This window comes from Sodiomyces alcalophilus (assembly GCF_042370955.1).
Source record: "Sodiomyces alcalophilus JCM 7366 unplaced genomic scaffold ACRALscaffold_5, whole genome shotgun sequence".
Taxonomy (NCBI): domain Eukaryota; kingdom Fungi; phylum Ascomycota; class Sordariomycetes; order Glomerellales; family Plectosphaerellaceae; genus Sodiomyces; species Sodiomyces alcalophilus.
The window spans coordinates 3064480-3079637 of NW_027263536.1; the positions used below are offsets into that span (position 1 = coordinate 3064480).

Here is a 15158-nt window from a genome sequence, read left to right on the forward strand (position 1 = left end):
TAAACGAGCGTCGGCGACGCTTATAATCGGGGCTCTTAACCTATTAACAAAGCTCTATTATTATTAAGCCGTTAGTTAGAGGGCAAACAAACCTCCTATATTCTTTAAAGACAGGGTAACGGTCCTACCTTTTTCCTTAATTTCTAACGCCTACCTACTAGTAACGAGCGATCCTATTAGAAATAATCGGAGGGCTAATATAAGGGCTATAGGATATCCCTTAATATACGCTATATCCTTTAAAATCAGTGTATAAGGCTAACGATCTCGATCTTTAACTTATAGCCTTATGGTTCCGAATCCGGTAACGGGATCCGACTCTCCCCCGCCGGTATCGAATATCACGAGCTTTTCCGCGGGCCGGTAGTCTTCTAGAAGGTAACGCTTATTAGTAATATACCTTATAGTGCCGGAATCAACTAACAGCCTATTTTTAAAGGCTCTAGCTATTATTAACAAAAAGCTATATATACTATACGATCCGGTTCTATCGTCCGAATCCGAGTCCGAAGAACCGGCGCCCCCGGTAGCCACGAAATTAGATAATTCCTTAAAAGGGTCTTTCGAGGGTAACTTCTATTAACCCTTATTTCCCTTACTTTCGGCGTCCTTTTTAAGGTTACTCTAGAACCTCTTTCGACGATCATTATCCTAGCTAGCGATAATCCGGTTATAGCGTTCTTCCGTTTCCTTAGATAGCTTAAAGTTCTTCCGTCTTCGGGCCGGGTTAACGTTTAGGCAGGTCTAAATTAGCTTATAGTAGCTTCGGGTCTTCCGGGCTATACGGTAATCGTAGATAAATTCCCTTTTAGTACCCTAACCCTATTAACGATCCTTTTAACGATCCGATTAACGATCCTATTACTAACCTTCTTTATCTTTTCCTAGGAATATAGCTATATAAAACGATAACGATCCTAGCTTCCGATCTAAACGCAAAGGGTGCCTATAACATAACCAGGTAGTATATTCGTTAATAACGCTCTCGATATCCAGTAAATTATCTTCGTCTTTTTCCGTTAATATTATAGAAAAACGGGCTTCTAACCACTCCGGGGAAATCAATCCGATCGCGTTAGAAAATCCGTTAAGTTAATCTATCTTCGAATCGATCACGCGAACCTAATACGTCTTTACCTCTTTATATAACTTACGGAAGTTGTTAAGCTAGCGTTAGTAAGGCATCTTCCTAATAGATTATATATAATCGTCCTAATAGCGCTTAATAAGTAACCTCTAAGCGGCGTTAGTAGGCTTAAGGCGTGTCTTTAGGATTCGCAGGATCTTTTTCGGGTTATCTTTACTAGTAAAGGACTCCGCGAGGCTCCGGTCCACGGTAATAGTAATATAATCCAGAACGGCCTTTATTACGGCATTTTCCTGCTTATATTCATTATAGGCGTGGAGCTATAGCTTATATCGTTAGTCCTAATTATTATCGTCTTTGCTTATAGCAGGAGGGCTAACCTTTTAGAGGCGTTTCGGATATTTAGTATCGTTAAGATCCGGATCCACAAGCTTTATAACCTCGTTAAAGACGGCGACTTCTATTACACGCAGATACCACTAGTGCTAGTCCTTAGAGGAGGTTAGTATAACCGAAGTTATCGTGACGGCGTGGATAAGAAGGAGAGGGAAAAAGGAGGAGGAGGAGGAATAGATAGAGGCGGTTAAAGGGGTTAGTGATAATAGGTAGGCGGACGGGCTAGTAGACGACTCTATCCGTAATAGAGCAGGGACTTGAAAAGAGGCTCTATTATAACAATCAAGAGCTTCAAAAAGAGGGCTTTAAAAAGAGGTAGAAGAGGGAGAGGCTATAACGCCTATAACTATTAGATCGACCGGAATAAAGGCGTATCACCAGAGCGCCGGGCTTATAACTATCAGGACACTAATATCGTATAAAGTATAACTTATATTTATTACAGACTATAAAAAAGTACCAGTCTACGATATTAAATATATAGGTAAAAAAGGGGAAATAACACTATAATATATCTAATACAAGTACTGCCGTATTCGGAGCAGTATATAAAGTGGCTCTGCGAATATAACCCATCGGGCTTACGGGGTCTTTAGGCACAAATGCCTGACAATTATACGTGTTGGTTATAGTCATGATAGTTAGTTAGCGGTTTACTTAGTAGATCGAATCGTGTCGAAGAAAAAAAAAAAGAAATAGGTGGCCGAACCTGTTAAGAGCTGTTATTACTTAGACCATAGTCCGATTAAGAGTTTGCCATAGTCCGAATAAGTCCACGGTATAATTAATAGTACTCCCTCCTGCGTGCTATACCACGCCGCGGAAAATATCCGACCTGCCTGCCTCTAGAAGGGACTTACGAACTGAAGAGGCCTGCCTTAATCTAGGTAGTAGAAAGAGATGGATATACTAGCGTTAACTTCCGCCGCCGCGTTGCTTTATTCCTCTGATTATAACTAGGAACCCAACAAGCCGCCGCCGCCTACCCTGTGTGTGGTGTATGTGCGTTCACGGTTACGTCGTCACGTTCTTTTACGTCATGGTCTTGTCGAAGACTATACTACTTACCGCCGCCTGCCTGCCGAGGCGGCGTTGCTTATTCCTTGTACGGAACTGAAGAAGCCGCCGCCGCCGCCGCCGCTGGCCCTGCGTATAGAGAACACCGGTACCACTTCGAGCCCGCGTCTTCCGGAAGACGGCTCCAGGGATACACGTATAAAGAAAGGACTCCTGGTGGATGCCCTAATCAAGGGCACTGGAGATATATTTAGGCCGGTTGTTTTACTGTTTGCGTTTGTTATGTGCGTCGGCCTCGGAAAACCTGGCGACGCCCTTGCTGACAAGCAGGACGGATACCATAGCCTTTGTGTGAACTCTCCTGCGCAGTGGCGGGATATGCTAGACGAGGTCATCGCATACAGGCGCCAGACCAGCTCCTTATATGGTTTCCTCCGCCCATTGCTCCAATCTCTCAATCAAGTCAGATTTCTTGCCCGCAGAACTCAGGTCCCTTGCAACAAGTAAATGTTTCAGGGCGGGCACGTGTATTTGCTTGTGTGAACCGGCATCTACTGCGGCCCTTAGTTCGGCGTCACTCATGCCCGGTACAGAGGCCTTCGCCGAGGCCGTCTTGCCCCGTTTCGCTGGCTTCGAATCCGTGCCACCATCGTCATTTTCCAGCTCCCGCTTGAACTTCTTCGTCTCCGTCACTTCCTTTGTTTCCTCCCGTAATCTCCGGTCCCACTCCTGCAGGTACCCGCCCGCTCGCTTGCCCATGGCTCTGTACTTGGGCGCGGTCGAGTCGCCTGGCTTTTCAGGTACTTCTTCACCCAGCGCCAGCGCTTGTAGGATCTTGTAATGCCATTGTAAGGCAGGGTTTGGGTACCGCATTGGGTCGTATATACTCTTCGGCAGTTGCAGCTGCTGCACGATAACGCGCATCTTGTCAACAAGGTCGTCGGACGCGCAGATGGGCGCCGAGTCGCCGCCCGTGGGGCCGTCGCGCAAGTCATCGGCGAATGGTAGAGGATACAGCCACATACCCGGAGGAAGGTAAGGCGCCCCGTTATCCTTCTCCCCTTCCTCCTCCTCCTTAGAGGTCTCTTGAGACGGTATAACGGCACAGAGCACGGGGTTCGCGTTGGTGCGGAGGATGCACCATGCGATGCCAATCTTTCGAGATCTTACCAGCTTCCGCCAGAGAGCAGTAAAGACTCGCGTGGAACCGACATAGTCCTCCTCGCTGGGAAAGAGGAACGTTGATTTCTTGACGCTGGCCCAGAAGGGGATTGACGTGCGCGATTTAAAACCGATGATGCGGATGATGGGCGACCCGAAGTCCTTGACGGTCTTCTGTTCCTCCGGCGAGAAGTAGACATACTCGCCGCCGAATTTGTAGGCCTTCTTAATTTCCTTTGTATCGATTGTCCGGGCTGTATCCTCAGCCATGCGTGTGGTTTCGCTCATCGCAAGTTGAGGTTTCTCCCCGTCCAGCCAGACATAACAATTCCGCGCTGGAGTTTGACGATGGAGGACATTGTAGCCCTTGACTGATATCCTCACATCCGGTGCGAGCTCTAGTGGCAAATTGGAAAAGAGTGCCCTCTTTGGCGTCTGTTTTGAGTTGATGTTTGAAATGAGGGAATTGAAGAGTGTTGGGCCATCACCGGACTTGGAGCCGCGAGCTTGGTCAGGATTGCCTTCGCCAGTGGTATCCCGATAGATTACATCCTGAGAGAGGTGTAACGGATTTAGCAGGGGGGGGTAGCGATGGGCCGGGGGGAGAAAGGGTACTTACGTCATAGAATCTACTGTGATCAAATGACCCATCGTGCTGAGTTATCGGGAAGAGCTCGACAGTGACGCCGAGATCATATAAGTCCTTCGCTCGTACCGCGGCGGCCGATTTGGCCGACTTGTCCGAAGGATGAGGGTCGTCGTTATCCGTGACGACGAAGAGACGGCGGCTACCAAAGTTGGCGGCCTTGGTGGTGAACATTTGATTCGCGCAGAAGAAGACATTTGCCATCTGCACTCTCTCCTTGGATGGTTTCAGAAACTCGTGCTGGCGACCGTCCTCGCCTCCTTCAGCAAGACTCTTTAGTGCCTTGACATCTTTGGCGGCTGGGACGTCCAAGTCGATAAGGACATAACAATGTCGGTACCCTAAGCCTTCCCTCCCATCCTCGCCGTGGAAATTGGATTTTTCCGTGCCAAAGAAGAGAATGCCCATCATGTCCTTGGGATTAGAAATGATGCGCTGCTGCATGAGTTGATAGGCACACTTCACTGCCGCATCAACTGGGCTGTCCCTATCCGCCTTCTTAGAGTCGGACGCCTGGGGCGGCTCCAACATGGATTCCCTAACTTCGATGGCCAAAACAATGGCATCCTTCTGCGTCTTGTAGTCCTATTCGCATATGAGAAGAGAAATGATGATGTAAATGGGTCAAGTAGTGAGACTAACAGACTCGTCAACTTCCTCCTCAGGTTCTTCATCCCCTTCTCTCCGGTATTCCCGACCGGCCATAATGGCTAACTGCGAAAGAAAAACTGGCTGTCTGCGGTTTGGGCAAGTACGTCAGTCTCAAACAGTGTTATTTGTTTCAAGCGGGGTTTAGTTCGACAGGTAATGATACGGAGCAGGTTGTGTTAATTGATTGACACGAGTGGGTGGGCATCAGGCAGACGCGACCTGATCCTTTGAGGAGACATTCAGAGGCGCGGAAACACGTGACGGTGTGCCGCGTCGCTTATCTTAGCAGAGTATGATGGTCAGATCAGGTGACCTGTAGGAAAGCGGGGTATCAGAACCTAGATAATTACGCCTATAGGCGGGAGCCTAAGAGCCTGTCTTAGAATAAGAATATTATATAAAGTATAACTTATAGTTATTACAGCCTATAAAAGAGTATTAGTCTACGATATTCCGACCAGGGCAAAAAGATATTCCGACTAGGGTCTATATATTACTAGCTACTATAACTGCCTATAACCGTTAATTGAATTTTTAATTACGTAGTTAGTTATAAAAGCTTTATAATTAATTAGTTCGGTTTTCTCTATATATTTTAGTTAAGTAGGCAGATTATAGGTATAAGGATAATACCTAGGAACTAAGGGGTTATATCCCGGAGGGACTCCTTTAGAAATAATATGATTAGTAGAAAGAGAGGGCGTGGAAGGTACGAAGACTATTATAACCCTATAGGGTCTCTTATTATTATTATCAATTTATAATATTATACTCTAAAGGGTCCTATCGTTGTTAACTTATTAAAAACAACTCTCCTAAACACCTATAAATAAAACTTATAAGCGAAGCTTAAAGACGTGTTAGGGCGCCCCCCGTATAAACTCTATCCTTACCTCACTTATCCTATTAGCTATTAGCGGCCCGGCCCTTACGCCGTCTAAATAGCCTATTGTTTTTAATATCACTAGTATTATTATTATTATTATTATTATTCTCTTACTCCGCTATCCTATCTAATCTAGGAGCCTAGCTTAGGCTATGCGGTCCTTCTTAGTTAGTTATAGGGGGAAAAAACCCGTGTGGGTAGAAAAACCCCTATACTCTCCTTATTAGGATCGGTGCCGCGTCGGGGCCTCGGCGGCCCCGGTAGTGACTCGATACGTATCTGGATCGCACCCTTAGTCTAGTGGCTAACAGGAAAGTAGTAGGCTAGAGATTTCGGGTTAGCCTAGGGTAGGGTATACTATATAGGGGGCCGAAACAGGGCCGTAGCGGTTCCGCTTTCCGGGAGTCCTCCTTATATTAGGGTAGCCTGCTTTATTTATATTGATATTATACTTATAATAAGGAATAATCATAATAATAATAATATAAATATACTCGGTATCGTAAATACGATATCTTAGTTATTACTTAAGTAAATAACGTGGCGTGATAACCGTCGCGTAAGCTATTAACGTAATAGTCGCCACCTAATCTTTTAGGGTCTTTTGCCAGCCCCGGATCCAGGAAGAAATCCCAGAAGTCAGTTCTTTATATATAACTACGCGTTTTGCGTAACAAGCAGTAATCCTACGGATCTACGAATTCAACAGCTATTTTACTTAATTCCTCTCTTCCGCGCATACAGCCTGCTACTTATAGCCTAATATATTAAAAGGTTATAAGCCCGGGTTAATATACACTAACTGTATATATCTCTGGCCAGCCAGTACTATAGGACCTATAAGAGGATTTAAGTTAGGCAACCTTAAGGTGCAGTAAATAATATATAAATAGGATATATTACTTAAAGGGGAGGGCGAGGTTTCCGCTCTATATAGCCAAGGGGAAACCTCGGTCTACCTAGGACTTAGCTAGTGCTAGCACTAGTCTAGCGCTATACGAGCTTTAGCGCTAGTATAATACTAGCACTAATCCGGCGCTATACAGGCTTTAGTGCTAGTATAGTACTAGCACTAATCCAGCGCTATACAGGCTTTAGTGCTAGTATAGTGCTAGCACTAATCTAGCGTTATATAGGCTTTAGTGCTAGTATGGTGTTAGATAGTGGTGCGTAGTATATACCCCGGGGAGGATAAAGCCTTACGTCCCGCGGGCTTCTATCCGTGCTTAAGTCTATATAGTCTAGCTCGGACTCGGCTAGGCCGATTATTATACTAGTAATATATTATAGATATAGACATTCCTCTCTTTATTATTAATAGAAAAAAAAAATTTACTATATAAGATAGCGCCTTCCTAGCGCGGTGCTCTAACTCCGTGGGTTCTATATACGATACTAGTAAGTGTGTCTAGCCGCCTATCCTCCTATCTTAGAATTACTAACTATAGACTTCGCGAAAGCCGACTATAATATAAAAGAAAAAAAGAAAGATAACAGAAAGGAAAGAGTAGAGAATAATAATTAGGGGTAATAGGGGATATAGCGGAGTATAGGGTAAGTCGTTTCGTTATACGGCGCTCAATAATTCCTTTAGCTAAACTAATAGTGGCTTAGTGCCGCTAAATAATAGTCACGGCGGGCTTTTCGGGCTTATCTATTAGGATACCCTATATATCTGGTTCGAGGCTTATAATAGCGGCCGCTTCCTCGGTAGTAATCTCGCTATGTCTAGTCTCGAATTCCGTCGGCGTTATATCATATAAGGCCAGGACTGCTCTATAGGCTTAAGCGTCGTAGTGCTCCTAGACTATTACGGCGTGGTAGACTAGCGCCACGGCTAGGTCCGGGTTATCTATAAAGCGCTACGCTATTACCTATCGTTTACTGTTATTAAGCGAACTATTATCCGCTAAACGCGTAATATAGACTTAGGATTCTATACGCCAGAGTCCCACCAGGAGTAGGAGGTCTACGGTATTCTAGATTATATTATTTATAACGTGGTTAGAGATAAACCATATAGTAAATCTTCCCGCGGGCAGCGGCAGGACGGTGCTATAGTTCCGCTAGCGAATAGTATAAAGGGTCTATCCTCGCGTTATAAATTCTTCTATTAGCGGCCGCGCTAACGCGTTATATAGTCGGGTTAAGAAGCTCTTCGTAGCTTAGACCTATACCTTATCCTCGCCTAAGCGGTGGAGGAAGAGGCGCTTAGCGGCCGGTTTACTAGGTACGCCGATAAGTACGCGTTTAGTTCCGCTCTAGGCCAGGATAAGGGCTCACGCCCTATATTACGCTAGCGCTAGTAAGCGTAGTCGGTCTACCGGTAATACTAGTACTAGTAAGGATGTTTATCACTAATTGAATAGGCGGCGTGTTATTTACTCTAGCGACCTATAGTCTATTCTTAATAGTTCTCGTGCAGGACTTAAGTATATTATAGAAGGGGATAACGGCTATAATAAAGCTTAGCTGGTTAAGGACGCTATCTCGTAAATAGCGGATTATAGTTATTATCTCGGTACTTAGCTTATTTACCTTATCGATAGCCTCCGCCGTCTTCTTATCAACGGTGGCTACGGAGTAGGTCTTAGTTCCTTACTAGGAACCGATAATAGCGGATAGTCGTGGTATAGGTAAGCCGCTAGCGGTGACTATAGTGGGTATTACTCTTTACGCGCTCCCGTAGAGGAATTATCTATTAGGGCCTCGGGGCGCGTTATACCTTACTATAATAAGGAGCTCCTTAAATATTTACTCTGGCTAGGGCCACTTAGCGATAGTATAGCTAGCCTCGATTAGGAATTAGTGTTAGTGGTATTCTGCCACTATTTCTTTAGCTCTATCTTCTAAGACGGTTTAGTCCACGATTCCCTTTAGTATAAAGATAGTACGGCGTAGTCCCTGGTTTATAGGGTTATCGTACCCCGAGCTTATAGCTTACCGGCGGTACTTATCGATAATTAACTTATTACGCTCGCACCACTGTTTAAAGGAGGGTCCGGCTATAATAAGGTGTCTAGTCACCGTGTTCTTATCTCTAAAGAGGGAGACTACTCGAAAATAGCCTTCGTAAGTCAGGCCCGTTCCGTCCCTACCGGCTCGGAAGAACCTACTAAATTCCTCGCGGAGCTCGGTATCCTTTAATCGGTGTATACTATCGGGGTATCTTATAACATAGAAGTCGGTTCTTAGGGGCATAGATAGGGGAATAGGTATTAACTATAAGGAGTATTTTAGTGGACGTGGGGGAAATATATACTAGTAGTAATAGGATAGTAACGGGGAAAACGGGATATAATAGGCAGATAGTATTAATCGCGATAGTAACACGGTGTATAATAGGTTAGATAAGCGGTCTAGGTTAGGATAGTTATTATAATCGCTTAGCTATAGGTAAAGAATAAAGGAAAATAGTAAAGCTATAGGCGGCTAAGGAAATCTTTTATTTTCGAGCCAGCTATACTGATTTACGTGTACGCTAGGGCTATATAGCCGGTAGGGCTTCTGTTCCTGCTAGTTCGAGATTAGATAGTGTTATTCTTACTATATCGGTCGCGCCTTCTAAAGGAGCGTTCGTTATTAAGGGGGCTGGTTCTTTAGCCCTAGCCTGGCTCCGCCGCGAGGCTAAATAGGTCCCTTTAGTTCTTTAAAGCTCGCCGGGCTCTAGTCTTTCAACCTCTTTTATTCCCTTTAATACTAAATAAAGCACTTCTAAAGCTCTTTAACGTTCCTTAAATTCCTCTACTAAATCCGGAGCTTCTATTACGTTTACTAGTATCTAGACGTTCTACTAGTCCGGCCAGTCCTTTTATCGGATAAGGTACTCGGTACGTGGCTTACCTTTTCCCCTACGGGTAATCCGTTTATCTAGGATAGCCTTGATCTTATAGTGCTTATATAGGTCTCGCTATTACTCTTAGTCCCTATCTTACACGTCGACGGGTCCTTTAATCTTAGGTATCTCCGCGAACCTAACTATTTAGAGTTAAGAAATACTAATAACGGGGTGCACGTTAAGAGTTTTTGGCAGATCTAATCGGTATACTAACGGCGATACTTACTTAAGGACCTTAAAGGGGCCTATCCGTTAAGCACTAAGCTTAGGACTAGCCTTACCTAGGAGCGAGTATCCGCGGCTAAGGCGGATATATACGCGGTCGCCGGGCTAGAACCGAATATTACGCCGTTTCTTATCGTATAGGCGCTTTATATATATCTATACTATTATAATAATAAGTTTCGTATCCCCCTAGAATATCTCGCGTATAAACTTAGGGTTAATGTTAGTAATCAGGTTAAGCGGGCTATTCCTTTTAGTGCTATATAATATCTTATTTAGTATATAGCTAAGCGTCTTATTAAAGGCGTTATTTAGGTTAAACTATAAAGGTATAATCACCTTCGGCTATAGGGCGTTTAGGTTATCCGCTAGGTATATATATATCCCGATCTCGACGGTTTAGTTCTTCCTCTCGGAAATACTATCGGTTTAGGGATACTATACCGTTAAGAACTTTAGCTTAGTTCCGGCTACCTTCTATAAAGTTATCTAGAAGTCTAATAGGAACTTAGGGTTATAATCCGAGATAATAGCGCGGGGGATACCCTAGTTACCTATCTAAAGGGCTTAAAAGAGCATGGACACCTAGTCCTCGGCGGTATAGGTGCTATAGCCAGGGATAAGCAGGGAGGCCTTTAAGAACTTATCCATAACGGTTAGGAGGGTATTAAATAAAGGGAAGCCTTGGTGTTACCACGGTATCCCTATAAAGGGCACTTCGGGTAGCCCGATAATAAAGTCTATAGTAATAGTATAAAAAGGGATAAGGGGCGTTAGGATAGGCTGTATCTCGCTAAGGGGAGCCTGCCGATCCGTTTAGTAGGTGCGATATATCTTATATTAAGCGATATATAAGTTAACCTCCTTATAGAGTTATAGGATTATAAAACGGCTAACTAAATTGTACTATATCCGTTTAGCTCCGAAATAATACTAGTTATCGTGGGCGGCCTAGAGGAATTCATTACGTAGGGAGAAGGGGATATAAAGGCGCTTTCTCCTATTTAAATCCACCTAATACAGGAGACTATTATTTACCTTAAAAAGGATCTTAACTAGTAAGTTATAGTTAGTGGTTTAGGCGAGGATAGGTACCTACTTTGAGTCGTTAGCGTATCCTTTAATAATCCTTTATCGTATATCGTCCTCTATTTAGATTTCGCTAATATAGTATATAGCCTAGTCTTTCTAAATCCGGTCTAATTCGCCTAGGCCTTTAGCCGGGGGGCTATCGGTAATAGGTAGCTAAGATAAGGTATCGGCTACTATATTCGTCTTACCGGGGATATATCGATAATCTAACTAGAATTAGCTAAGGAACTTAGAGGAGAGGGTAAGCTTTATATTTAGCCTAGTCTTATCGGTGCTAGATAGGACTATCGACTTTATAATACTAATAATAGCGGCGTAGTCTATAAGGACTATAGTAGGGTTACGATAAGCAGACTAGATAATAGTGCGGGTCTTACGAACGGCCTATACTAGGCAGGTAACCTTAAGTTCTATAGGCCAGTACTTTTCTTCGGCGGCGTTAAGCCCCTTACTAATATAAAGCACTAGTCGAATATCGGTCTTCTTAAAGGTTCCTTTAATAAGCTATTCGGTCTTATCGACTAGCTAAAAGAGTATAGCGGAGAACCCGTGCTTTTTAAAGGCGTTTAGCTAGATAAAGAGGATCTTAGTGGGGATATAATAGAATAGGTAAGTATCCGAGGTAAGAGCGCCGGTGATATTATAGAATATAGCTAACTCTTTAGTAGTGGCCTCGAATATTATATATCTAGTATACGCCTTACGGGCCTATCCCTTATCTTTCCTGATTTAATAAGCCTCGGCGAGAAGGGTCGTCTTTTATTATTAAAGGGGAGCGATTCGATAAGAGAATCGGGGGATAAGATAGTAAAGCTACCCCGTTATCCCGATCTAACGTTCTAAGGACTAAAAAGAAGTTAGAGGGCGAATCTTTTATAAAGCCTCGGTATATTCTTTAGTATTCGATAGCCTAAGGGCGTCGACCTTAAATCCTAGTAGTTAAACTAACGAATATCTAATAAAGGACTTATCGGGAGAGATACTAATCCTCTTTTTACTAAATAGGGAGAGTACTATATTTAGGTGCTTAGCGTGGTTATCCTTAGTATCCGATATAATAACGATATTATCGATAAAGGCGGAGATAAAGTCCTAGTATAGGTAAAGGAGCTAGTCTATATAGCGTTAGACGTACGCGGGCGAGTTACGGAAGCCTATTAGGGCGACCTTTAGTTATTCCTATCCCCGTTAAGAAATAATAGTAAACTGCTCGCGGTGCGGCTTATATATAGGGAACTAGTAAAAGTAGGCCCGGGCGTCGATAATAAAGATAAACTTTTTCCCTCGGAGTCGCTTAATAACCTTGTCCTAGAGCTGTATCGGGTATATATCTAGGATAGTAACCTTATTTAGGGTATAAAGGTTAACTACTATACGGCCTTTACGTTTACTTTTTACCTCTCGGTATATAATAAAAACCGGAGCACTAAAAGGAGTTAGTACTAACGTCTATTCTATACGGTCCTAGTCGTAAAGTCCGTCTAGGGTCTAGTCTAGAAAGGCCTCGTCCTTATAGCTTAGTGGATATAGCTTCTAGCTAATCCTTTAGGTATACTACCCGTTAATTAGGGGAACGCGTATATAGTCCTTCTTATCTATATCGATAACGCCTTAGTCCGTCTAAACCTTAGGGTAGTTATCGATAATCCTAGTAAAGCGTCGTATAAAGCAGGCTCCGTGGTTATAGATAGTCACGCCTTTTAGAGTCGCTTTAGTTAGGGTATCTAGGCTCTTAGCGATTCCGAGCTTCCCGCTAATAGGTAAATGCCCTTTAAAGATATCGCCTTATCCTTCCGGACTTAGGGGCTTCTCGGCGGCCTTTAGTCGTTTTATTAGAATATCGCGGGCTTTATCTTACTTTATATTAAAATATCTGTTAGCGTGGAAGGGATCTATATACCCTAGCTTATTACCCCGGGAAATAAATAGTGGCCGGTCGTTAGCGTTATAGATTAGGACGGATATCCCTTCGCTAAGGATATAGTTTAGTAAACCCTTAATATCCGGTTAGAATTCTATAGAGTTTAAGGTTATATTCCGTTCCTTAAATAGGACGAATCCGTATTAATATAGCGGAATAATAACCTTTTTAGCGGCTTTTAATCGGCGCCTAACTAATAAACGTTTAGCGAAGATACGGGCCGGGATAATAAGACCTTTATAGGACCTAATCTAGATAGCGTCCCGCGAGTTAAGGATATCGACTTTATTCGGATAGTTAAATTCCTGCCTAAGGAGCAGACCGGCTTCTAGCCTAGGAACCACCTAAGCCTTTATATATAGCCGTCCGACTCGGGGCTAGTTATTTACCGTGCCTTATACTAGCAGGGTAAATAAAGCCTATCCGATAATATCTAAAGTACCCACGCCGCGAAGCGTAGATCTCTTAGACGTGTCGACTTCTATATCGGGGAGGTATAGGAGGAGGTGCTAGCTTATAACGTATCGCGAGGCACCTAAATTAATATAAACTTTAAAGGGAGCGTTATCTAGGGTTATACGAACTTAGACCCTTATGTATATATAACCGTATAGGCCGGCTACTAAGTCTATTACTTCCTATAAAGCGCCTTTAATTAGCGGGGAGTCCTAACCGCCTTATTCCTCTATTAGGAATAAGTAGGAACAGGACTTCTTATAGCGGAGGGCCTTATTATTAGATCTTATTAGCTATCTATACTTAGTATATTATCGTCGTACCTAGTAAAGATCTCGGTACTTAGGTACGAATCCGGGTCTATCGGTAACCTAGTATAGTTAATCGCTACCTTTATCGGTCTTGGCTTTATTATCTATAAGGTCCTTAGAACTATTAAACTCCTTTTCGAAATAATATAGGTCCTCTAGTTCCTTATCGTTCTTATATCCTTTATCGGAGACCTTATCGTTAATAGTAGTGTTTACTAGATCCCTGGATCGTTCCCGGCGAAAGTTCCGCTTACCGCGCGCTGGTTAATTAGACGTATTATTGGCTAAGAGCCGTTAGCCGTGTTTATTTACGTATCGGTTTAGCGTTCCTAGGGCTAGTAGGGCGCGGTTATTCTAGCGGAATTATCCTGGTCCTGGTCCTGGTCCTAGTAAGCGATATTCCGGGAATAGGGGATAACGATCCGGCGCTAGTAAATATTATTTAGGCTACGGTAAGCGGCGTGGAGCCGGGCTGCCGCGTCGATCCGGGTACCGGGGAAAGGGCTAGTATACCTAGGAAGATTAGTTTATAGTCGATATCCGTTTAATCCGTGGCAGGGTTTATCGGGTAATAAGTGCTTTCTAGGCTCTATTAGTATAGTTCCGGTACTATCCTAGTATTATACTAGCTAGGCTATTTATAAAGTCGGTCGTTATAGTCTCCGGTCTAGGACGGGGAATAGTATTCGCTAGGTTAGCGTCTAAGCGATCCTATATAAGAGCTAAATACTTACCTCTAGGTTCGTTAGCCGCCTTCGCTAATCGGATTACCTTATCGGCGAAAACACGGATATCACGGCGGGTAACTATATCGTCTAGGGTATATCGTTTACGCCTTAGCTTATACTCGGCTTCCTCTTAAGATAGTCGGAACCTTTCCTATAGGGTAGTCTTTTATTCCGTAATAGTGGCTATTATAGTAAGGTATAAACGTTATCCCTTATTAAGGCTTATAAACTATATAAAAGCCTCGCCTAATAAATAACGGGCTAGTCTACGGGGAAGGGACTCGCGGTGCTAGGCACTTAGGCCGGTATATTAGTCTATTATATTAGTAAAGCGGAAAACGTCTATATAGATTAGTTTAGTTCCTTTAGTCTTAAGATCCTAGTCGGTAGTAAAGTATAAAGGAGGCTTAAAGTAGCCTAGGTCGTTAGCCTTAAATCGGTGCGTCTAAGTATCGCGCTAGCCAAGGATAGCAAGTAAATCCGACTATTATATATATAGGTATAGTTCCGGGTAGCTAGCGCCCGGTATATTCCCTAGGGGAGGGCCTACGCTAGGGGGATTACGTCTAGGGGGACTATTACCTAGAAGGGCTACTTATTATTAATATTCCGGGTTCCTACCGTTTCCGGATCCGATATCCTCCGTCTTATCGCGAGGGTAGTATATAATATTAGAGGGCGTAGGGCTTATACGCTTATCGCGGTTACTTATAGTATCGGCTTAGTAACTTTCCTAGTCGGAG

At 43.6% G+C, this 15158-nt stretch overlaps 1 protein-coding gene across 1 annotated transcript; it reads right to left on the reverse strand.

The window, feature by feature from the left end:
• Nucleotides 1-2393: 2393 nt before the first annotated feature.
• On the reverse strand, nucleotides 2394-5154 carry ACRALDRAFT_1043874 (uncharacterized protein). The gene is made up of 3 exons (XM_071015327.1): nucleotides 4950-5154; nucleotides 4281-4892; nucleotides 2394-4213 (listed from the first exon to the last, which is right to left on the reverse strand). The coding sequence occupies exons 1-3, from the start codon at nucleotides 5010-5012 to the stop codon at nucleotides 2921-2923; spliced, it is 1968 nt and encodes a 655-aa protein (XP_070874242.1). The 5' UTR covers nucleotides 5013-5154; the 3' UTR covers nucleotides 2394-2920.
• Nucleotides 5155-15158: the final 10004 nt, after the last annotated feature.

What these genes read in the sequence shown, in the direction of transcription:
- ACRALDRAFT_1043874 (XM_071015327.1), bottom strand. Translation starts at nt 5,012, where the DNA reads ATGGCCGGTCGGGAATACCGGAGAGAAGGGGATGAAGAACCTGAGGAG. An exon ending in AGGAGGAAGTTGACGAGTCT is followed by an intron (nt 4,893 to 4,949) that starts GTTAGTCTCACT and finishes ATATGCGAATAG; the next exon opens with GACTACAAGACGCAGAAGGA. An exon ending in ATCACAGTAGATTCTATGAC is followed by an intron (nt 4,214 to 4,280) that starts GTAAGTACCCTT and finishes CACCTCTCTCAG; the next exon opens with GATGTAATCTATCGGGATAC.